Source organism: Mustela erminea, chromosome 9 (genome assembly GCF_009829155.1).
Source record: "Mustela erminea isolate mMusErm1 chromosome 9, mMusErm1.Pri, whole genome shotgun sequence".
NCBI lineage: Eukaryota > Metazoa > Chordata > Mammalia > Carnivora > Mustelidae > Mustela > Mustela erminea.
The window spans coordinates 70,596,090-70,622,400 of NC_045622.1; the positions used below are offsets into that span (position 1 = coordinate 70,596,090).

General features: G+C 35.2%; 1 protein-coding gene across 21 annotated transcripts in view; it reads right to left on the minus strand.

Annotated features, from left to right (window-relative positions):
- SOX6 (SRY-box transcription factor 6) overlaps positions 1-26,311 on the minus strand; it is a 607,305-nt gene that overhangs the window by 341,961 nt on the left and 239,033 nt on the right. For 14 of the 21 annotated variants that reach the window (XM_032360340.1, XM_032360336.1, XM_032360356.1 and 11 more), the window contains one exon: positions 13,378-13,618. In XM_032360340.1, coding sequence (XP_032216231.1) covers positions 13,378-13,618 — 241 coding nt within the window. Of the gene's footprint in view, positions 1-13,377; positions 13,619-22,052; positions 22,128-25,334; positions 25,413-26,311 lie in introns of those variants that run through there. The other 7 variants (XM_032360343.1, XM_032360342.1, XM_032360344.1 and 4 more) reach the window with 3 other exon arrangements.

The following is a 26,311-nucleotide window of genomic DNA, read 5'->3' on the forward strand; positions in this document are numbered from 1 at the left end:
CACCCCCTTTTGTATGCACTGCATTTTATATATTTCAAGTTTCTATTAAGCATTCAAGTAATATCACAAAAATTACATACACACAAGTATTGTAATATAGTATATTAAGTTATATGTAAGAGCTAGATATGAACTGCTTTTTCCGATTCCCCACTCCAAACAACTCTTTTTTGATGGGTCAAAAACCACCTGCCATTTGTGTTGTGTAAGACACTTACTACCTTCAGTATTATTGGGTGACTGACAGATAAAGCTTTACTTAATCTAGGTTCCAATAACTTCTTGCTAACAAAGGAAATCTAACATTTTTAATATTGCTGAAAACTAAATTGCTAACATTCACAGGTTCTTTCTCAAAGAAAAAAGTGTGTTTTTTCTCCAACGTGACATATTTCAAGGGAAAGCAGTGGTTTAAAGAAGCTTATATAAATGAAAATACTGAATTTGGTTCCAATTAACAACAGATTATTCCTGATAAAAGTATCAGTAATTCTAATAGTAAAACGGTTTTATATTCTTTTTCTCTTTTATTAAAGCTGATACTTGGTAGAATATATTAGATTTATATAGCATTCTCAAAGTTGGAGCAACATCCTGCCACTTTATACTACTATTATATTGTTCAATAACAATAAATTTATTCATGATGTGTCAGAATATAAATTTATCACCAATATTTGCTAAAGTGTCATGATTTCTAAAGTCTAAGAAATGAAAGCTATTGTTTTTAAAGTGTTATTTTGATTCAAAGAAAAACAAATTATAATAATAAGTTTTTAAAATGTCCTCATCACTATATTTAATAAGTGGAAGCAAAATACAAAAAAAAAAATTAAAGTCTCCAAACCTGTCAAGACAAGCACATAGAAAAGCTTTGCCTCATCTATACACTATCAGCCTCACAAAGAGAATCAAAATCTCAAGATTCAAAGGACCTTAAAAATCTAACTGCTTAGGGGGTTCCTGGGTGGCTCAGTGGGTTAAAGCCTCTGCCTTCAGCTCAGGTCATGATCCCAGGGTCCTGGTATTGAGCCCCACATTGCCGGGGGGAGGGGGGGGGGCTCTGCTCAGCAGGGAGCCTGCTTCCCCCTCTCTCTCTCCCTACTTAATGATCTCTGTCTGTCAAATAAATAAATAATCTTTTTTTTAAATAATGAAAATTTTTTTAAAAATCTAATTGCTTAATCCTATCTAGTACTTGAATCCCTATGCAGAAAAAGATGGTATAATAGTTAACAGAATGCAGGCTCTCTGGCCCAGATTTTGTAGTTAAGTTCAGCTTTTCTACCTACCTCCCATATAACCCAGGCAAGTTAACTAACTAACTTCTCAGAATTGAGAATATTTTATGACTTTTTGGTAATAGAATGGCAAGAGGACCTTTAAGGCAGGCAGGTCTGATGGTGAATTTACCAACATGTGGAGCAGTGTCAGGTCCAGCCATTAGCAGATTTGTGTGCCTACTAACTTTAAGCAGTTAACTTTCATCTGGCAGTTCATTAGTATTCAAACTACCATATGAAACTCAAACAACACTACCAGGCTAGGTTGAATTGGACTAAGACAATTTTAACTTTGAAGCCAAGAAAGTTAAAAGTAGCAAGAGACTTGGTGAATACAGTTCAAATCTTTCATTTTTGAGATGAGGAAATTGAAGTCCAAAGATATAAAGTGACTTCCCTAAGGTCACACAGCAAATTAGCGACAGAGATAAACATAGGCCTTCTATGAAGCAACATCCTTTCCTCTAAATTATGTTTCCTCTAAATAACCTCAGGGAAAAATTTCCACTAAATCAAGAATTTTTTTGTTTATTTGTTTGCTTTTTACAATTTGAGGCACTGGGGAATAAGGGGTGTGATTATGCAGAAGTTGGAGAAGTATAATTGGACAAGTTCTTACAGAGCAACTTTCTATGCATAGAGAGTCTCAAATGATTCCACAGAGCTTTTCTTACGAGATAACTACTTACTCTAGTGTCAAGTCTATTATCCTCATGCTCTCCTCCTTCGCAGTTGTTTTCTCTTCTTCCCCATTTGAGAGATACCAGTGCACTTATGAAAATAACTGTGTATTTTTTATATATAATCAGCAAAGCAGCCAGTATGCTTTAAATGAACTGAAGGCTATGGTGGATGCTTAAATTACATACACATCACTGGATCCAGGTATCAGTCAGCTCACCAGGAACCCATTTTGCATAACTATCATCCAAATGAGGAATAATAAAGAGCACTTTGAAATAGTGGACAAACCCAGACATCAGAATTATGAAGTGGAAGCAAAGGAGGTGATGTAAAAAGCCTCCCTAACCTGTACCGAAAATAGGTAAACAGCCTTGAAACTAGGACAGTCAAGGCACCAGGGACCTGTTGTAGGACACTAGCTCAGAATGAACAGGGAAGAGGAGGACTGGTAGCATGACACAAGTAGTCTGTTGAAATGTGACTTAGTCCAGCTTCTAGGAAACCTGTTTGTAATTCAAAACAGAAACTGGGGTCTTTGGCGGAGAAGGGGATCTACCATCATTCAAGGGTATCAGAGTAGCTTCAGAAAAAAACGGAACTCAAAACTTTTAGGAAAAAGGTAAGGTAATTGGGATTCGGTAGGAAAAGGTAATGGGACGGTAATTGCGCACCCAGGAACAAATATTGGTATGATAATTAACTATGTCTTGGTTGTCTATCTAAAAATGATGAGACTGGGGTCACGTTAAAAAAAGCTTGGAGTACATATTTTCTATCTCACAGGGTTTTTGTTTGTTTGTTTGTTTGTTTGTTTGAGAGAGAGTGCATGTGCCTACACAAAGTGCCTACACAGTGTGGGGAGGATGGGCATAGGGAGAGGGAGAGAGAGAATCTCAAGCAGGCTCCGTGGCCAGAGCAGAGCCTGACACAGAACTCCATCTCATGCCCCTGAGATCATGACTTGAGCCAAAATAAAGAGTCTGACACTTAACTGACTGAGCCAACCAGGCACTCCACAAATCTTAATTTTAAGAAGTACCCAAGCCCAATCAAGGCCTATCAAATCTATTTGTTGATAGAGATTTTACTCTATTAACAGTGATGTCCTTCCATGGCCTTGTTTACCCAGAGAAGAGCAACTAGAGAACAAATTGCTCTCTCTGTCATACATACTGAGTGAGCCCTCATGACAGCTCTGGGACTCAAATAGCTCCCCTCTTCACTGGCTCTTGCCCAGGAAGGGTCCCAATTTAGAAAACTCGACCACAAAAGACTTCAAATCTCCTTCTAATACATCAAATCCATGTAATGGCTTAATATGAAACTCTCTGTAATCCAGAAATTTTAAAATAATATCTCCAGCTCTCTGACTTAAGTTTTTTACAGATATAACAAGTACAAAGAGACTAAAAATGATACCTCAGAGGTCGTGTTGCTAATAAGGCATCCATCTATCTATCTATTTCTATCTATCTATCTGTATTTACATTTCCAGGAAAAGGGAAAGTAGGCACAAAAATGTCACTAATTTACCACAAGGCAGCAACAAGAAGTCTCATTCTGTCATCAGGTGCCCCCAATGCCTAGAAGCTATGCATTACTCTACCTGAAAGCAGCACGCAAACTTGAGTTAATGGCTCAGTTACAATCATATAATCCATGTTTTTTTCTCTTCTCAGGGCTGGGAGGGGGAGGGAGATGAGTAGGGAGGGAAGATATGAATTTATATTTTTCTAATTTCCAAATACTCAAAATCTCAGATTCAGATTCATTCCTTGCTCTACTGTGTCATTGCTCATGGATCCAAGGGAAGGGTAGCCAAAAGGACAGCTAAATTCTAATCTTACTGTCAACTTCAAAAAGCTAAATAAGTAAACCATAATCAACTTCACATACAAAATATATCAACATAAGAACAAAACAAAACAAAAAAGACAGAGGTATCTTCAGTAGAAGCATACAAGGAACAAAATAATACAGCTGAAGGCCACATACTAACTCTGAATTCAGGAGCAAAAATTTATTCCAATTTGTTCATGGAATACACTAGCTTAACCCCGGCTAACACAGTCCTTCATGTAAAGAGCTACTAATTTACTACTAAAGCTAACCAAAAAGTTCCTAAATAATAGTAACTGAAAAAAAAAAAAAAAAGCTGCTCGTTTTGTGTGCCCCAAGGTAAATGAACCTCTTCTATAGACCACCATAATCCATCTATGCTTAAATGAGGGCACATTTCATCCCAGAAGTTTGATGAACTTGAGAATATTGTATTCTAGGTACTCTCAGTACACCAGCAGTGAAAACAAATCAGAGTTAAATTATAATGAAAGCAAAAGTTTACAAAATAATTCCCAATCATTTTATTAAATAAGGTTTTCCATTTTCTAGGATGTTAATGAAATATAAAGAAGATAAATGAAATGCATAAATATTCATTTCTAATTTTTACCTGATTGTAAAATTTTATTAGCAAAGGTTTGTAATTTATACTTTGGATTCCAGAATGTGGTTTACACAGAGATATATTATTGAACTCAATTTGCATCACCCAGAAAAATAATGCCTAGAGGTCATGGGAATGCAGTAATACCAAAATAATACTTAAAAGGTTAATAGTATAAAAAATAAATGTCATCACACTGAAAGCTATATTAACAAAAGCAATAATGGCTTGAAGTCGTTCTTCTTTTAAAAGGTTACATTTCTCTTGGAAAGCAAGGAAAACTTCTTATTGCAGAGGACAATCAAACAGTGGGATAATTTGCATATCAAGATAATTAAGGCACATTCATTAGATGTGTTCAAGAAAAATTAGATATGTTCATGTAAGGAACAGAGTAGGCGCTTTCCTGCTTAATGCAGGTGGTTTAATTCAATAATCAAAGAGAGCCCTTTCAATGTCATCTCCGAATGATTCATTATGTTAAAGTTGCCTTTATGGAAACCAACCCTCCCCAAATTAGTGTAAGAAGGTAGAGCAGGAGGGGTGCAAACTATAATTCCAGCTTCCTCCTTCCAGAGCAAAATGTTCCCTGTCACAGGCACCACCATCTTCTTCATGCTGATATACAAGAACCTTAAGATTCATATCTCATTCTAATCATGAAAAGTTCAAATTAGTCACATAAAACACTGCACGCTATATAATATATACATTGCTTTCTACAACATGTTGCTTCAAAGCCTTACAGGAATGTGCAGATTTCATTATTCCAGTTATCATATTTCATTATAGTGATATACCCAGATCACCACTAAGTAAGAAGGAATTCTATACAAGAAACTGTGCATTAATCAGAACCACCTATAGACAGTGGAGTTCAGAGAATTATTGGTCTTTAATCAGAAAATTATGACATCAGCTTCCATTGATTAATACTGACCAATCTGACAAGAAGTCTATCTTAAAAAACAAACAGAAATCTTCTGAATCCATCCAGAAAATAAAGCTATCTGGAACAGGCCTGGCTCAGTCAAGGTGTTCTGCTAGACTACATCATCCCAGTTTTTCTGTTAATAACCAAGTCTTATTTCAAATAATTATTGAAAACTGACCTTTTATATATTATAGATTATATATAATATTATATATTATATATTATATATATTATAGAATTCAAGCCGTACTTTGGTCATGAAGGAATATTTGCATATGGACAGTAGAGAGGAAATATCAAACCACAGGAACAGCCCCCGCATCATGGTGAGATTCACACTAGCAGCTTATTGGTGAAAGAAATAAAAAAAATATTTAGGAAGCATAAAGATATCACCTAAAAATGAAGCACATTAGGGAAATATTGGGTGAATCCCAGAAAAAGATAATCCTTATGAACATAAAGGAATGCTGTAAATTGTAAGTGAATGCCAGTCATGGAGTTTGTTAAGAGATTCATGTTATAGTCAGTGCTCTGTAAACTCCAGTCACTGGCTCTCAAACAGCCTGAAAGATTAAAATAAAAATAAACATGGCATATCTTGTCTCCTTGAAAATATTCTGTATATACATTTTTATTATACTGAAAAAAAAAAAAAAGATGCTAGGGCCTGATTTTCCTTGAACTGTCAAAATACAAAAGAAATGCAAAAAGTCCTTCCACAGATGTAGTGAAGTACTGGATTTTTATATTTTGGCAGGTGCTCAATATGCAGCCCACATAATCACACGTTAATGACTGGAGTGTGTTAATCAGCATGCATACCTGATTCTTTCTTGCCCAAGGGGGAAAAAAGCCAAGTATTCCAGAGCATGTTAGTGTTTCTCCTTTTGATAAAGATTTTTGATAATATGCTTGGTAAGAAAACTTTTCCAAAAAGTGTATTTAAAGCTGTATTATATCATTAAGGTTAATAATAAAATAATTCCAATTTCTATAAACATTAAGATATTTTCAATATCTTATTTTCAAGTAATCATTCTGCTTAATTTAAAGTACCCAGATTGGGGTGCCTGGGTGGCTCAGTGAGTTGGGCCCCTGCCTTCAGCTCAGGTCATGATCTTAGGGTCCTGGGATCGAGCCTCACATCTGGCTCTCTGCTCAGGGGAGAGCCTGCTTCCCCTTCCCTCCCTCTGCCTGCCTTTCTGCCTACCTGTGATCTCTGTCTGTCAAATAAATAAACAAAATCTTTAAAAATAACAATAAAGTACCCAGATTTAGGAAAGTTTTTTAAAGATCTATACTTTTTAATAGCAGGAATGAAAGTGTACATAACCAGGTTATGGAAATGCCAAGATGATCAATGTGTTAACATTAGACAACAGTAGTTTTCTATTTCACTAACCATACCAGGCAATAAAATATTATTTTACTTTTTGGTTTAAATTGTAAGCACATTCCCATCATTAAATTTCTGAGAGAGGTTTAAAAAGAGACTACTGAGTGCTAAGTACAGTTTGAAATTTACAGAAAATGGGAAATCTCCCACAAGTCTTCCTGGAGAAGGCTATTTCATGACTCAGCGGACAAGGGAGGACATTTTTCACTTGTTACCAGAAGTTCAGGTTTGAAATGTACTTAAATTGAATGAATTCCAAAATTCTAAAATGAAAGGAGTGGTAACTAAATTTTCCAGGAAGTTTAAACCTTGCTATTTTATGGATTATTTTCTAGTGCTTCATAGACCAAGCAGATACCAAAAAGATGCACATGAACCTTGCCTTTGGTGTTAAGACTATAAAATAGGTCCAGGCAAACTGGTGGGCTCCACTACACTTTCTAAAGCACAGTCTCAATAAAAGTGAGAAAATAAATTTTATTTGGGTGCTACTTACGATCTTAAATGACTAAATTTTAACAACTCAAGTTTTTAATATCTTTCAAAAGCTTACAAAATTAGAAATCTTCTTAAAATCCTGTCACAACACAAATCATCGCTGAGGAGGATTAAATCCTCACACAAATTCCTGGACTATGTTATCATGTAATGACAACAGCTCCAATCCCAGTTACAGTACAAAGTTCACATCAGAATTTTTATGACTCAAAGTGAACTACATAGAACACTCCAGAAGTGATTAACAACTTCTTTTGTTTTGTTTAGTTTTTTAAAAAATTTTAAATTTTTTTGAATTTCAATAGCATTAGTGATTTCTTTTTTTCTTATTATATTATATTAGTCACCATACAGTACATCATTAGTTTTTGATGTGTGTTCCAAGATTCATTGTTTGCATATAACACCCAGTGCTCCATGCACTACATGCCCTCCTTAATATCCATCACCAGGCTAACCCATCTCCCCACACCCCTCCCTTCTAAAACCTTTAGTTTGTTTCTTGGAGTGCACTGATTAGCAACGTCTTTGGACTAAAAGCAAAAACATCAGAAAGGAAAAATTGTTTGCAAGCAAGACAGTATTATTCCTAATATTTATTAAATATCTCAACATGCCTATTACTGTTTTCTTTCAATTACAACAAAGGTCAAACTGGAAGTTTTATGTACAGTGAAAAAGTACTTTTAAAACTTTTCTAAAAAAATGAAATTTATTCAGGGGAATTTAAGTAGGTCCTCTAAAATAAGAAGCTCTGATATTCTGGGGCTCAGGGTCCAGTATGGTTATTTTTACTTAATTACATTAGTAATTAAAAGCCAGATGCATATAATCTCATCTTGACTTGAATTATATATCAACATAAGCATGCATGTAAGTGCACAGATGCACATGTATATCGAAGATCTCACTTGGAATCTTGTCATTTTGTGGATCTTGTAAGGGATACTCTTGGTATCCTGCCCACATTCCCGTGGCCTACCCCAGAGGTCACCTGCAAACAGTTTCATCTTAAGGAAAAAGCTTCTGCCTCACACGGGACCATTCTCTGTCCAGGAGCAAACCTGCTCCTACCCCCCATTCTTGGTCTTAGCAATTTCATTTCCTGTTCATTCCTGACTAAATTTCTTACTATGCCCACGTGGCTTAAAATATTCTCCTCACCTTCTGTGTGAATCTTCCCTTCTTCAGAATCTATGAGAACTCAAAGAATAACCTAACTGTTCACTCTTCCCCAGAGCATCAAATTCTTACCAGTACTACTGCCATAGTTTTCCTACTAGGTATCCTTGTTTCTGCTGTTATCTCCCACAACCAGTGTGCTGCATAGTAGCCCAAACACATAAATCAAATCATGTTAGTCCCTTGTTTAAAATCGTCCAATGACTTCCTCTTGAACTTGAAGTCCAAACATCTCACCATAGCCCACAATACCCCAAAGTCTCTGCCATCTGCCTGCCTCCTTGATTTCATCTCATACCATTCCCTCCCTCGCCCACTCCAGCCCAGCCCCTCTGTTGTTTTCTATTATTCAAATACATCAACCAAAAGAGCTGTTGCACTTACTATAAACTCTAACTGGGTGTCTTCCCCCCGATTTTTGCATAGCTGTTTCCTTCTCATTCAAACATCAACTCAGAAGTCACCCTCTCAAAGAGCACTTCCAGACTGTTGAGTCATTCTTGATCACATTTTATTTAATTCTCTTTATTCCACTTATCATTGTGTGAAACTGGCTCACTCTGTGCAACTTCTTTATTGTCTGTCATGCTACTAGAATCTAAGTTCCATGATAGCAGAGTTCTTTACCATGCTTAGAACTTAGTAGGTGCTATATACTCAAGTAATCTTCAGCAGATAATCATTACACAGTGTCATACTGCCAGTCACTAAATATAACCACCAAATATTCCTTTGTCCTTGTTAACATTGAAAAGAATGATATACTACACATTTTTTCCATGAAAAAATTATGTGAATTTATTCCTGTCTAATGAATCAGTCCTAATGGGAACAAAAACACATTTCAGGAGACAATGTCAATATTCTTCTGGGAAAAAAAAAAAAAAAGTACCAGTACATTGGTACACTCAAATCATAATGAAAATAGTAGTGGCTATGTGTAATGAACGGTAAAGGATGGTGAATTTTTATTTACCCTAACTTTTCAGCCTTCAAATGCAATTTATCAATTAACATAGCACACTAAACTTAAAATCAAGCATTGGGGCATCTCTAACATAAGTAATTATAATTAAATTCACAATCCAAACTTCTTAATCTCAAATTGGCCTCTGAATTCCAATCTCTAAAATTTCTATTCTCCTTTGCTTTATGCCATAATGAACACTTTTCTTTCTTTGAAACTGAGTGGTCTCTAATTTTTTGGAACACCACATCAAAATGATCAGAATTTCAACATTTCAAGATTTTTTTTTCTTTTTTTTTTTTAATTAATTTTTTATTTTTTATAAACATATATTTTTATCCCCAGGGGTACAGGTCTGAGTCAAGATTTTTTTTTCTAATCAGGAAGTACGGATTAGTGGAACTTCTCTGCCTTGTCTTCACCCTCTCTTGCAGTAAAGCTCTTCTGTGGTCTTGATATTTCAAAGTAAAACCTTCCTGAACCCAGCAGATAAGAAATTTTTAGTGCGCTTCTAACTGTTCACGAGTAAAGACCCATTACAAAAAGTAAATAACAATGGAAACTGAATAGGTACTAGTAGAATTGTTGTTGTTGTTTTTTACTTTTACATTTTATTTCTCCACAGCTATTTTATGGGGTTCAGTTACAGTGGGTAGTGAGTATGATCCATTGATGAGAACTACCAAGTTTCATTTAACTTCATAACAATACTTTTGGATGTCATATTTATTTGAAAGTAGAATGAGGTAAAGTGTTTATTAAATTTTACTTTAGTCAAAGTCTCCCCACCCCCCAACACACACACACACACACACACACACACACACGTGCACACATACACACACACACACACACACTCTATATGTAGGTTTGCAGGACTGCCCAGAAACCGAAAATCCTTCTATTGTTTCTCTTCCTTGTAAAGAAGAATTGGTTGGTGATATGATACTCGCAGTTTAAGTCACTACAGGTCTGATGCTACAGTTGTTACACATTATTGAATCTATCGAATGAAAAGGGAGCACAAAGGGAATTTCCAAATGCAGCTGCTATTTCCCATTTGTTAAATCCTTTTATTATACCATATAAGTACACAGCTGGGAAATACTATAGAGTGGGAGTTAAAACAAAATATTTTGGCTTCCAGACATTCAGAATACACAAAGGCTCCAGTGGAAAGCAGTGCTTGATATCAAAAGAGAGTGAAAGTTTGAAAACATTTCCAGCAAATATGATTTCTTTTATACTAATATATAACATATTTCTAAATTTAAACTATTTTATACTACCATAAATCCCTCTTAATGTTAGTTTGGTAAGCAAATTATTAGTATCTATTTTCTGACAAAATTTTAAATCATAAAACTTTGAGAGTAATTCACTGAAGCAAACTGGCACTTGCCAAAATACAAACAAATTTTACTAAGGAAAATAAGTAACATGTTCTCTGAAGAAGTAAAATTTGAAGGGTATAATTTCTGTCTCAACCTATATTTTTCAGTGCCATTATTTTTATTGTCCATGACTGTATTTGGCATAAGTGGCAAAACAGATCTTGAATCCACCTCTTCTCTATACCCCATCTACCTCTACACTAGCCCAAACCACTACCATCTCTTACTTGGACTTCCTTTTGTATTTTATTTTATTTTTTTAAGATTCATTTTTTTATTTGAGAGAGAGAGAGAAAGAGAGAGACAGCACGTATGAACAGTGGGAAGGGGCAGAGGGAAAGGAAGAATCTCAGGTAGACCCCCTGCTGAGCGCCACACCTGACCGGGGAATCCATCCCCACAACCCGGGACACCCTTGCCTGAGTTGAAACAAGAGTCCTCGGATGCCCAACTGACTGAGCCAACCTGGCACCCCTTACCTGGACTTCTGAAGTAGGCTCCCAACAGGTCTTGTTCCTTTCACTCTTGTCTCCTTCCCATCTATTCATACTATAGCCAGAGTGATCTATTTGCAGTGTTTTAAAACCCTTCAGTGGTTTTTCATTGCACTTAGAATCAAACATCACTTCCATAACATTATCTCTATGGTCTTGTTGGATACACCCCGACCTGTCTCTCCAACAAGATCTGAAGTTACACTGCATCCTCACTCATTTATACTCCAGCCTCAAAGACGATCTTTTATATTTATTTATTTATTTATTTATTTATTTATTTATTTTATAGAGTGAGAGAGAGAGAGCAAGGGGAGAGGCAGAAGCAAAGTGAGAGAGAGAATCGAAGCAGGCTCCCCACTGAGCCTGAAGCCTGACAGGGTCTTCATGTCACAGCCCAAGACCATGACCTGAGCTGAAACCAAGAGTCAGATGCTTAACCAACTGGCACCCCAAAGACTATCTTTCCTTTCCCGATGCTCAGCTATATTTTTCCCACCTCAAATATGTCACACATGCTGTTCCTTCTGCTATTTTTATTCCTTCTTCTATTCTTTGCCTGGCTAGTTCTTATCATCCTTGGTTTGGAGAAGGTATTCCTATCCCTCTATGCCTTATCTCATTATTTCTCACATAGTATTCTGTTCTTTTTCTTCCTAACACTTATCACAATTTTAATTATCTATTAATGTATGTATATTTATTTAATTTCTGTCTCCTCTCCTAGATATAAGTTCCAAGAAAGCATCATCTTGCATGTTTTTTCACCATAGTACAGCCAGCACTTAGTAGCATGCTGAGCCCAGAGAAGGTACTCTATAATAAACGCTTGATGAAATAAAGATAAAACATGGGCCTACTATCTTCTCGAAAAGCCAGTAGCAGGGACTGTGTCACCCTTGCTATCTTGGAGGTACAAAAATGATTCAGTTTAATCAGAAAAACAGACTTTTAGTCTTTTAGCCTTGCCTTTTAATACTCTCTTCTCTCCCCCATGCGAGGAAAAGACATCTTTCACTGGAGCTATCTTACTGTATAATGACAACGTCTTATGAAGCAAGGTCTAGAAAAGTCTTATCTTTCCTTCCATTCACTTACTTTTCACCTGCTGTTTCAGGGTACTAGCTGTGTCTGCAAAATCAGCTGAGAAAGAAGAATGTCTGCCTCCATAGTTTATAAATCAAGTCTTTGACATTAAACATTAAGCACAGAGCAAGAATTTAAATACATGTTATCAATAATAAAGGCGTTTTTAAATATTACCTGGTTTTTATTAAAGAATAAAACTTTTCCTCACAGCCCACTTAAAATGTCTTTCATTAACATAACCAAAAGTTAAGAAATGCAAAATAGGTTGTCAATTCCTAATCTAATAAAATATGTTAAGGTTTGGTCAGTTCTAGATGCTAAAAAACTGGGTATTTTTGTTTTAAACTAGACAGTGCCACTTACTGTGGCTTCTGTTTCAATGGTTACAGACAGAATTTCACATGGGAAAGCTGGTTAAGATACTGCATGTATCTGATGTTGCTGTTTCTACCTTCAGGGAAAACTCCTGTAGTCGGTTGACTGATACTCAGGAGCTTTGCCCGTCCTTTTGAAATTAATATACAGGCACATAAGTGAGAAAAGCTTTATTATAAATCAAAAATGACCATTAAAAATGACAAATACCTGCATTTCCCCACTGAAGATATATTCACCATATGACCTCATTCATAGACATGTTTGCTTAATATATAACATTAATACATAGCCACACTTTATTTGATCATACTTATTTTGTGTCATTATCAAGTTTGCCACCTTATTAAGAGGTTCAGAGAACAAGATAACCAAACCTACCCCCAAATTAAATTAAATATCTTTGGCAAGTTGACCTAATAATGGATAAAAACTAAATCACAAACCGTTTTCCAATTTTTCCCAGTTACTAGCGTTTTAGTAATATTAATAATATATACATGCTTGTTTCATGATCTAAACACAAGTAACTCTATGATATGAATTTTGAGCTTTTTCCTCGAACACCTACGTGTGATGAGGCCATACTAACAGACACACTTAAGGACAGCGGCCAGATTTTAAAAGCTCACCATTCTTTGCTGAGACGACAGAACGCTGTCCCAGTCAGCATCCTGTTGAATAGTATTGACAAGTGTTGGGAGCTCCTCAGAGTGAGGTTTGTTGTGCATTATGGGGTGCAGAGGCAGATGGGAGGCCACATGCTGATCACCGCCCTCTTCCTTTTCCCTTGAGGTCAAATCTTGGGTCATCGTTTCCTCTCCATCAGCTGCACAGGCAAATGGAGAGGTGGCTTGCTTGGAAGACATTCTTCTGCAGAAGAAGGAAATAGCATGGATTCAAAATGCCATCATTGACAAAAGAACAAACCATCCCTTACATCTGACTAATTCGGAAAAAAAAAAAAAAAACCAAAAATGTACATTTTCTAACTTCACATTGTTTATGAGCTACTCTAAACCACTCTGAAAAAGAACTTAGCTTATCTGTTCTACCCTCCCTCTCCACTTTTAAGTCAGCAAACCTCTTCAAAGTAATTGCTATACATTTACTCCCTTAACAATCCATAAATGACATTTTCATGGAATGAGTCTTCATAACAGACAGTATATGTATGTGTGTATTTTTCCTCCCAGTTCTCCCAACTAGATTATCAAATTAGGTTGATGGTTAACAATGGAAAAAAATAAATTAATATGTGAATGAACAGACGAATAAGCCAGTTTAGAGGATGATTTTAAAGTAGAAATATCCAAAATTCTCTTATGCTTTATGTGGGAACTAAAGAAGTCTATGTGAGAAAATACAATCAGGAGAGTACGTAATACCCATTGAAAGTCCTAAGCAAATTTGGTCCTGACTTCTTAGTTTATACCTCGTATTATGAGTGTCAGGGCCTAACACTGTTTAGTGCCAATCCGATCCTTTTCTAAAGATCTTCAAATGTGTCAACTACTGTGAGTTAACTTGTAAGCGACATATTGATTGAGTGGCTGATAATGTTAGATTAGTCTTAGGGCAATTTCATAACATTTCAATTAAGTATATGAAATAACTATGCCTCTATTTTATATTAGAAAGTACATACAAAATTCAAAGCAATTGCTGTGAAAATAGTAAAATGCCTACTATACATCATATTTTTAAACTGCAAAAACAATCACCAAACATTCATCTATGTACCCACAAGTAAACATCGACTGCACTTTGCACAGTCTCCATTCTGTGTTTTGTCAAGACGATTTTCTGAGCAAAATGTTTAAAAATAAAACCACCAAAAGTTTATGACTTAAAAGACAATTAAGTATTTTTTCTAAAACTTTATGTTGTTTTCAGTTTATAGCATCTTTAGCTCTAAAATTGCTGTGTAACGAAGGAATAAAATCTCCACCTTAATTGCTCTTTAACATTAATTGATTTCGTACCATTTTTTAAAAAATGCACAAATCAGTTAACATAGGAAACCACATGAGCATTTTTCAAATTAGCAAATCATTAACTTGCTAGTACTGTTTCTACAGACAAATAAATACTGATTAAAGGGTCTAGAAATCTGAGATTAACAGTTAAATTTACAAATCTGTCACATGCTTTCATGAATATTGCAGTGAAGGAAATATCAAGTGCAAAGAAAAATAATTAAGTTAATTCCAATTTAAACAGTAGTTTTTATGTAGCAGCCCATGTTTCACATAGGATTTAACAGCTAATGCTAAATTTCTCACAATTAATGAGGGGGCTCAGATTTAGTATCCTACAGTGAAAAAAATTAATATAAGATCAGCTAATCTAATTATGCACAGTTCTAAATAAAAGTATTACAGGCTTTTGAAGTGCTTTGAAACATATTAAAATGCTGATACCTACTTATAATAATCATTCTACAAATAATAAAATTTCATCTCCTAGACTCAATACTAGAAAGTAAAATGGGGGAAAGGAAGTATAGGAGAATGTCTATATTTTCTTTGAGAAGAAAGAAATGAAATGTCCTAAAGAGTACTATATCAAAGAATCAGTAAGTATATTCTTGACTAATTTCTATCAAAATTAGCACGTGGAAAAATGCGTTCACACATAAGGAAAATAACACCAAAAAACACCAATGATGTTTTTCATTGTACAGGGATCACTGCAAATACTGCAGTGAAGCCAGGCAAATTATAACTGGTCTGCAAGTTTATCCAGAATTTACCATAAACAACAAGAGTGTTTTCATGGTTCAGATAATGACAGTACCAATAATGTAATCATTCACATTGCAAACAAAAGAATGAATTTACTGCTGCCTTTTAAAATAGTTAAATACAATTGAAAGTCATAAGCCAAAACTCAGACTGACTTTAGCTCCCCAACAAACATCCTCTATTATAAAGTGACTTGGCTCCTTCCAATAGTAATGTCTGTGATGGTTGCTTTAGTATAAATTAATCATGACACAAAACCCAAAATGAAAAGTCTCTTAAGAATAATTTCAAGTATAAACTGCACCAATGAACAATAGTGTGCAATCCTAATTAAACACAACCATGCAGCTGTAAAAATAGACTAAATCTGTCCAAAGCTGAGTTGAGTTTAAAGGCTGGTTTGTTAGAGTGTTTTTCTTAAGGAAGGCTGGGCCCTCAGTCTTAATCAGCCAATAAATTATTTCCTGCAATTACATTAAATAGAAAATTATCTTCAAATGGGGACTGTTAATTGAAAATCAAAATTCAGAGGGAAGTTTAGAAATTACACGCTGAATACAATTAGTGAGGAAAGGCTTCACCTCTACTTCATCAACAGTCTTCTGGTGATTCCTCCAGTGACCATTCAGGAAAGCTACCTATTTACAACATCACACAATTTGTCTTTTATTTTGCACCTACAAATACAAATGTCTATCAAGGTTGCAGATGAAAGATAGGCTGCCAAAAAAAAAAAAAAAAAAAAAGGCCATATGAAATTTGACTGTTCATCCCCAGTTCACACCATCGCTCTGGGACAAGGAGAGGGGGGAATGTAGGGCAATAATGGTTAACAACCAAGGAAGGCACATTCAACTTCAAAATCCCTCCCTTTACCTAAGGAACCAATATTTTTGTTCCAAGAAGCATACTTTACTTATCATATTTTATTTAATTTCTTGAGTTTACTACAGTTCTCAACATGTTGCTAGCAGAGAAAAAGGTGATTGTGCAGTATTGTTCTACTGCAGGCATTTCCTTTTGATAAAATTGTTGGGCTTCTTTCAGGTTGGTTTTTAATTGTTGGTTTTGTTGTAGTTTGGTAGTTTTGTTGTATTTTTAAAAGGAAAATGTGTACAAATTCTTTTTAAAGCAAAGTTTATTAAGTGAGTCTTAAATTTTCTGATTATTAGACTCAATTTACTGATTACTTTTTACACAGTTATTTTATTAAAGAATCCTGGAACTTACTGATTACATCCTCATTTATTTCTTTACTTTAGCTTCCCTTTTTAAAAACATTTTACTAGATCAACTATACTATTCTGGAAGCTGCAAAGATACTTGACTTTTGGTAATGCCTTCACTATAACCACTGCACCATGGCTACCCCCCTTAGAAACTCATAAATCAAATATACACTTGATGTTAATGTTTTAAAAATGTCACCTGGGATGCTCAATTTTATTTTTAATGCTCATTTAGTAATTTTTCATTACAAAAAATTTCATCTCCTATGTATTAGAACTGTATCTTACTTTAGCTGCTGTCATAAAAAAATTCTTGCAAAAGAATCCAAATCCTTGTGAAAATGGTCAATTTCTATGTGACTTTACTTTGTTTTATTTTTGCACTATTATAACTTAAAAATCATTCAAATGAATTGTTTTTTTAATTTGTATTAAAAAAAAAAATCTCCCTAGTTATACCCCCTGAAAACAGGGGTTTATAATGGAAGTGCTGACACAACCCTAACTAAAGCAGCGCAAATGTTGCCGCTATAATACACAAAATCAAGTTCTATTATTCTAAACTATCCTCGCTCATGGGATTTTTCTTTACTGTGCTCCCAGCCAAACTGCTGAAGCATGAAAAATTTAAATGCAATCAAATGCGCCCAATTCTACTTTACTAGAACAAGTGTCTACAGTGGTACAATCTTAAAAGGAGATGCAACAGATTTGTTTGGTGTTTTTTTTAACTGTTTATTTATAATACAGTGCATTGGAGATAAAATAAAAGAGGAAATTACACTCACATGGTACTAGTGTATTGACTACACAGAGTACATTATAATCAGAGAGAAAAACTACATTGTCAACTTATCACATTGGTTAAACAAGATGGTTTTCTGGGGCATAGCTATTATCAAGTAAAACCTCCAAAGAGAATTACATATCTTTGGGACACATGAAACTAAATTCCCATCATGTGTTCCCCGAGCTTGAAATGTCTCTGCCCAGAAGATCAAGTGAATTCCCAGGATGCCAGGCCATTGGGAAGAACTTCAGGGCTTAGGACTTTTGGGAATGAGATTGTTGGAAATAAAGTCTCCAGTAATGGATAATGTTTTCTAGGAAGTCAGTAGGAGTATCTCTAGAAAGATGATAATTGTTTTACTTCAAACCCAAAACCCCACCACAAAATCTGAATGTTCAGGCCATTACAAACTTATTCAGACAGTAAATTTACTTTATGTTCTTTAACAAGAAACTAAGGTTAGGGGGTCCAAGATTTTTTAAAATGGTAAGGATATGGACATCTATACATTAAGCCATCTAGCTCAGAAAATCAAGTTTTCTAGAATTTTAAACCAGCTCGAGCTGCTCTTGTTATTTTTAAGAAATAGTTATTTGTATATGTTTAAAGGTTAGGATTATTTTAAAACAACTTTCTCTTAGGGCATTACCACTTGAAATGACCTTTTTTTTCTTTTTTTTTTTTTTAACTATTGCCTGGGAAGAATCCATTTCAAAACTATCCTTCAGGATTTACATAGGTATCAAAAAGAGTCACTGAATTTATTGGAACAATATTTTTAACTTGATATTTAAAAATGCTTCCTTACTTCTCAGATAATTATCAAATGGCATTCACTTGTTAGGTGTATTACATTTATTCTAAAGAAGCTCAGTTTTTAACATAAAGCAATATTTAATAGTTGGTTTACTTAAAGAAAAAAATAAACATTCAGGCCAATATTCACAATTTGTTTTTGCAACTCAGCCCCAGGCTACCAAGGTAGACTTATTTTTGTCAGATAATTCACTGTTAATTTAATACTGCAATTGATCTGATACTAAGAAATAAACAACTAATTTTCCAAAAATATAACACAGTGCCTCTCATTTTAAGCAGCATGAGTAACAGATATGTTCAGCTGCCAAAATGCACAATACTTAGGAACCCCTACAAAAGATGCCAGTCCACCCAGCCTAGGGCAAAGAACGATTTTCTTTTTTCCTGTACCTCTAATCCCCTTGTTTAAGAATTGAGGGGTGGAGAAGGATCCCAATTCCAGATATTAAAATGAAGACATCCCTCTCAAAACTTTTCCTGCTTCATTAGGGTAGAGTCTGAGAGTGGCTGTTGATTCTTTGTGTTGTTTTATCCAGCATTACCTCCTCTCCCTAACTTCCTCCCTCCCCAAACTTCCTTCAGCTTCAGGTTTTTGCTCTCTTTTTCATCTGTTTAATAAGTAACTGAGAAAATTCAATGGGAAAAAAGGTAACTTCTTTCAGAGCTACCTTTGAGAGTTATAAACCTATCTTTTAAAGTTTGTAGTGGTTCTTTCAGAACATACATGGTAACATATACAGACAATATCTGTTAGAAGAAAATTCATTGATTTATCTGTTAGATCAAGAGAGATGAAGCAAATGAAATATGCTTGAGGCCCTTGAAGTATGTTGAAGAAGGGGCTTAAATTAATGGATTCTGACTTATCTAAGGCTTCTAATTATTCACACCAAAGCACCAAAATTGTCTCCTAAGGCCTTCTGAGGTTCTTACAAAACACAGACTACCTGGAACAGATTCTTCTCAAGTCATCAAAGTTTGTGTTTCTAGAGTTTATATTTAGCTGACAATATTGCTGTCACTTTATATAGCTTAAGACTGTTCTTTGGACTAGAGCTCATATGTCTTGGAATGCTTTGAGTCATGAATTGTTTCTCCTGATAATGTTACATCACGTAACCACCTCTGTCTAATTGGTTGGTATCTGCTGGAAGAGGCAGGCAACCAGCCTAAAGACTAGCCTGTCTGCCTGGTTGTCTATGGAAAACCTGCAATTGTTACATGTGTCTCTGAATATCCAGTTCTTCTGGAGATCAAAACAACTTGACTTCATGTAACCTCTATCTATACTTCTGCTTATAGTAATAACAAATTTTTCTCACAGTTTTTTTAACCAGTAACTTTTTGGGATCTTTCTTTTGGAAAGGCAGGCCCAGAATTTATAAATAAAATCAGTCACTTAACAATAAGAGCAAAACCAAACAATGGCTACTATAAATATACACTAACTTAGGGGATTTTAATCAAGCACAATGACTTTATAGCCCAGCTGAAAGACCTCTATGTGGCTTGAATGAAAACTGTCTACAATAGGAGCAGAATGAGTTTATTTATATATGCTTACTTTGAATCTCCTCCTCACATGAAATGAGAACCATAATTCTTAAACTAAAAACCAAACATGTCTTTGTCAGTTTAAAACCTATCCACTAGTCTGGTGCCTCGGTGGCTCAGTGGGTTAAAGCCTCTGCCTTTGGTTCAGGTCATGATCCCAGGTTCCTGGGATGGAGGCCCGATTCCGGGCTCTCTGCTCAGCAGGGAGCCTGCTTCCCTCTCTCTCTCTCTTTGCCTACTTGTAATCTCTGTCTGTCAAATGAATAAATAAAATCTTAAATAAATATAAAATAAAAAACCTATCCACTAGTCTAGAAGCCCAATTACAAGATATCTTACCCACTTATTGATAAAAATCATAAACCAGAAAAGAAACTTCTCAGATTGAAAGGGCAAGAAGCTGTCACTGTCATTGATTTTCCATTCTTACCTCTATTCTCACTTTTTAGTATTGACAGAAAAAAAGAGAAATACGAAAACTGATGTTGGAAAGATCGTTTCAAAAAATGAAGGCTCGCGTGTGATGACCATGAACAAAACTATACAACGAAGTTAATCTTTGAGGCCTTCCTTCAGCTAAATAAAGCAATCCAGCAATTCCTCTCTTCCATGTAAATGAAAATAAGGTACAAATTTCAGGTTCCTATCAAATAAGAGGAGGAGGAATGGGGAGGGGTAAGGGCAAGGCAAGGAAGGGGAGGTGATAAAAGAGGGGTGAAGGGGAAAGGGGAGGAGAGAAACAACCATGGCTTTGCAGTTCATTTTCAGTTTGTCTACTTAATGAAAACCTCATTGTACAACCCTGAAAACCATTTCCAGCAGGCAAAGTATTTCTGATTCAGCGGAGGTTACACAAGCATCAAAGCAGTTAAATATAGGTGCCAAGCTGCATTGCCAGGAGCTCTTAGTACTGTGAGTTAGTGTTACCTGACAGCTTAGTGAATATAAAATTACTTGTTTCTCCAATTGAAGACAATCAAATTGTCACCTTCCATTGTAATAATGCACAACTAGTGATCAGCAAAGTGCAAACATAATTATCATGAAGAAAACAAAAAATCAAATCTAAATCTCTCTACAGAGTAAACACATCTATCTGGCTTCCCCCAAAAAGGAGTGCATTTTAATACTGAAGGCTATGATGCAATCTTTGTTATTTAACAATAAGATTTATCAGTCTTACATTACATTAAAATGAAAAACAACATGAAAAACCAATTCGTAAAAAGTGAATAGAAATACCGTAAGAGCACTGCAACTTTCCTGAGTACAAGGCCTACAAATTATATCACGGCCATTTGGGCTAATAATGTTAAGTGTATGTCAACAGCACGTCCATTATAAAAAACCATGCTTTAAGAGATTTCCTTCCAGGCCAGAAACATTTCTGAAGGTTGGGGGGGAAAAAAAAAAAAAGGGATCCAACCTCAAAAGCTTTTGTCTTAATTTCTCCTTAAAAAAAAAAAAAAAAAAAAGTTTCATTTTTGTCTTCTAAAGTGGCCTGTATTTTCCAGGTTGAAAATCCACCTAACGAATTGATTTAGTATCTCTATCCAAGTTTAGAAAAAAGACCAAGCATAAGGCACATGTCTACAACTATTATTGAGACATTCGGTATCTGGAATCCTTCTCCAAATTTGGTGGCCGGATTGGCCCACTATGAAAGTGATTTCAGTAACTCAAAACTGGGTTAGTACTAAAGCACTGAAAATTTGACATGGTTCTCCTATACCCTGAAGATTCTGAAGACATAAATATAGATGTTGCTCCAAACAAACTGCTTTTTTAAAAGCTCTTTTCGTAAAGTGATTTTATATCTAACTCAAGATTTAAAACATTCAGATTTACATCATTCCTACCAGTATGAAAAGAACTATGTTTCCCATTCTGAAAACACTCCACACATAGGGGTTTTCTTCTTTCATCAATAATGTCCTCCTTTTAACAGAGATATATAACCACTTCAGCAATTGCCAGATATTCCATTTTTACCTGATACTTCTTTTCTAAATGTCATTTTTAATCCTCCAACACACACACACACACACACACACACACACACACAACCCTAGGCCAGCTGAGGAAGAGGGAGAAGCACTGCACCAGAGTGCAAGTAGAATGAATCAGGGACCATCAACAACCCCAAATTCCCTGAGCTTGAATCTTACCATGTACATTTAGACATTTCATCCTTTATAAATCTGAAATGGCGAATCAATCTTATTCTTCATTCATACTCCACCATTACCCCATTTTATAAGGGAAGAGTGGAGAAAAGTCCGAGATGAAGACCCTGGATTGACTCTATGGCTAAATCAGAAACAGAATAAGGATGAGAAAAAAAAAGGAAAACAAAAATCCAATCTCTAGTTACAAACTTAGTTGCAATTTGAGATAAATTTCACATCATTAAAAGAAGTCTGGATTTGAGAAATAAGACTGTTTCAGGAAAAGATCTTTTTCCTTGATCTTGCCCACTTTCAAAATATAGAATAAAGACTTCCTCCCCACCACCCCAGCTCAAGAAACCCTACTTATAAGTTTAACAAAACAAAAATCACCCAGCACGGGGGATGTGATCAATGTTTTTTGAACTTAAGTGATGAGTAACTTAACACATTCCTAAATTATGCTCCTGCAGAATACTCCATACAATATAGTGATAATAAAAAAGGATCAAAGTGAAAGAAAAAAAAAAAAAACCTGTTGCCATAGAATGTCTTCTAGTCCTAGGGAGATAAATGCATGCAAAGATATTATCATAAGCTTACACTCAGTGGAAGAAAAAGAGAAAATATTAAAAGGGTTTTTTTTTACTTAAAAAGGAAGCTTATTCTATATATCCCATGAGATTAGAGATCATGTCCGTCTTGTTCTTTACTGGATCATCGGTGCCCCACACAATACACACACACTGTAAATAAGCAATATTGTCTACATATTGTCTAACATTGGCAAGAAAGAGAAAGGGAAAATCAGAGAGGGAGAGATGACTAAACAGCTTACTTTTCAAACTTAAGGTGAATATATAATCACAGAAAATACCACTCACATTAATGCTGCCAACCTAAACATTACTCTTCCTCTATGCTCTTTTTGTCAAACATCTCATTCCTTAATATTTAAATCATATAATTTTTATATTTATATACCCAACACTGAGCGCTCTCTCATCTTCCTGAAATACAACAGTCCTCAAATGACTGCTAGACATTTATACCAAGATGTACTCTGCTATGTCATATTCAACAAACTTAAAATTAGTTTCATCATTATTTTCTTCAACACCCTTCCTCATTCATTCACACCCAGAAAAGCATCATTCTTGGAATCATCCAAATTCAAAACATGACACTGCATCTGTCTCCTTTTATTCTTGTTCCTCACTGCCAGCCTGTCATTAAGCTCCAACAATTCTTCTTTAATAAAATTTCTTCTTCTCACACCTTCTTACCATGCTCATAATCACCTGATGGAGGCTTTATTACACTTCATATCTAGACTCTTACAGTGGACTCTAAACTGTTTTCCCTAATTTCATTTTCTCCCCCTCCAAATCAATCTTACTGCAACTTCCTTCATCAAATCACTCTTTTGATCAAGAAACATCGGTGGCTTTCCCCTGAAGACAGAAAAAAAGTCCAAACTCCTGACTCTGGCATTCAAGGCCCTCTATTCAAATCCAACCAATCTTTCAAAATTTATCTTCTAGTATTCTAACTTTAACCTTCTATTCTAACTAGACTGATTGACTCAAGCTTCACTTATTGCTGTCCCCCAATCCTGGCCTTTGCTCTGTCTGCCCCCCTATTTCCCTCACCCTCCTTTCTTATCACCAGGAAGCCAACTGAAACTATTTCAAGTAACTATGATCCACCCCTTTTCTAATCACTCCTAATAAGTGCTCTAAAATTTGTTTTTATGTCACTCATTCCACACTTAATGCATACTTTTTAAATTTAAATTTTTTTCAGTGCTCCAAATTTCATTGTTTATGCACCACACCCAGTGCTCCATGTAATATGTGCCCTCCATAATATCCACCACCAGGCTCACCCAACCCCCCCATCCCCCTCCCCTTCAAAACCCTCAGTTTGTTTCTCAGAGTCCATAGCGTGCATACTAATTTACTTAACCTTTTTAGAAAAAAGTATAATATCAATGTATTTCTTAAAAGTAATCCCAACCAGATTACAAACCATTCAAGGGCAGAAAAAAAATCCTGGCTTCTCTGTAGTCCCACAAGTACCTAGTACAAAATTTTCCATAAAGAAAACACTCAATTATTCTTTTTTTGCCCAACTACTTAAATATTATTAAATGAATAGGCAGAAATAAAATTGGAGTATTATATTTACCCAGAGGATTTAAAGTAAAGCCCCTAGATTTCTATACCTAACTTGGATTTCCAGGGTTATCTCGTCTTCCCCCACCCCTAGCCAGTAAAATTCATTTCATACCTTAAAAGTTCTATATATTCAATGGCAAATGGAAAGGCCCCCACCCCCAAATCATCAGTCTATGCTGTTAAAAACATTGGAAAGTTAGATAGATGGACAGATGGACAGATGGACGGATGAATGGATGGATGGATGGATGGATGTTGGAGAGATAACTGAAAAGATGCATGAATGTATTTATTAGATATTTAGAAAGTACTGGTCACTGCAATGAGTACTGCTACATGTATTATCTCATTTAGTTTTCAGAACAGTTCTAGGATTTAGATAATGTCATTGTCCTTGTTTTACAATAAGGAAACCAAGGCACAAAAATGTTCATTTTTTTTAAAATTAAAATTTGCCTAAAGTCACACCTTGTGAAAACAAAAAGCAGAAATTGAACTCAAGTGGTCTAACTCCAGGGCAGGTGTTACTAGAATTAAAGGTAACTAACAGTAATTCTAAATTAAATAAATTATTAACTATTTTCAGTTATCATCTGAATTTTTCTTTACTAATATATATACACTTCCTCTAGAATTTTATTTTTTCAATATTCCATTTAAATATTCTGGATACATATTTAATCCAAGCTTAGTCAAAGGATTTTCTAAGGTTTCTAAGGTTGGAGGTGTTTAATTATTGGTTAGAAACTATTAAACACACACACACACACACAGAAAAAGAGAGAAAAAAGGAGAGCTGCCAACCCTGTAACCAATGCATTTGTCTCTCATTCTAAAGAGCTTGACAACAAAATTAGTTATGGAAATAGTTAAAGGTATTGTCACAGAAAGCTGAGAGGTTCATTATAGTTTTATATGACAAAATTTTCTAATAAATATTTATTTGTTGTTAACTATCCATGCTTTCCCTAGCATGCTTTTATTTGTTAGTCTAGATGGTCAACATTTAACTATATTATTACACAGACAATTGTGAGATAAAATAAGGATGTCAGTGCCCATTCATTTCAAGGTCTAGAGAAATGTGAGATCCAATTCCTACCTTCCACCTCTTACCAGAAAGGCCATACCAGAAGCAACAAATACAACCGTAGCTAATTACAAAGGTGTTGAGGACAGCCTTGAGAAAAAATGAGATGAGGTACTTGAGCACTATATATTTAACACACGGCCCATCTAGAGTTCATTTCAGGGAATACCAAGTCATTTAGTTATCTTTTTAAAATCTGACTTCTGTACAACATTATAGGTACCCTAACTTCTGGGGGAATGAAATAGAAAAAAAAAATCATACACAAGGACTTGCATTTTTATAAATTATAATTGAGTGTGAAAGCTGAGGAAAGGTTTTCACCACTAACCCAAATATCCACATTATTTTATATATACCAATAGTCTAGTTTCACAAGTAACTAAATTGCAGCTATCATGCATTCCTCCTTCCCTACTTCACCATTCCTCCTTTCCTTATAGCTATTTACTCTAAGTTTCTGACTTGCATTTGCTGGTAACATCTTATCACAAACAGCTCCAGGAGAACCTGAGAATCCAATTTTTCCAAATTACTTGAGGATACCTTTATATACAAGTATGATGACTGCTGTCTTGCATACTAAGGGATTCTTTACCAAGTACCTAATGCACACCTATCAAGCCATAGAACTTCTAGCTTTTTTTCAAGCTTTGTTATGGGAAAGAATCTCACATTGTTATCCAGTTCTAACTTTTCTTCTCACATACGCGCCCCTTCACAGTTTCCCCAAATTGAAAAACTTACACATTTATCATGCCTAATCTATTAAATTTTTTTATTTCTTCAAACGTAAATCTTTGATGTGCATGCATGGTGCCTAGAAACTGAAAAATGCTGACCTGTACCCCTGAAACTGCTACCAGTTTTAACAGAATCTATAGCCATAAGAAGAGTACGGTGTAGCTGAAGGATTAGAGATTTAAATCTCAGACCTCTCATTTACTACTTCTGTGAACTTGAGAAGTTACCTAACTCTCTTGAGCTTC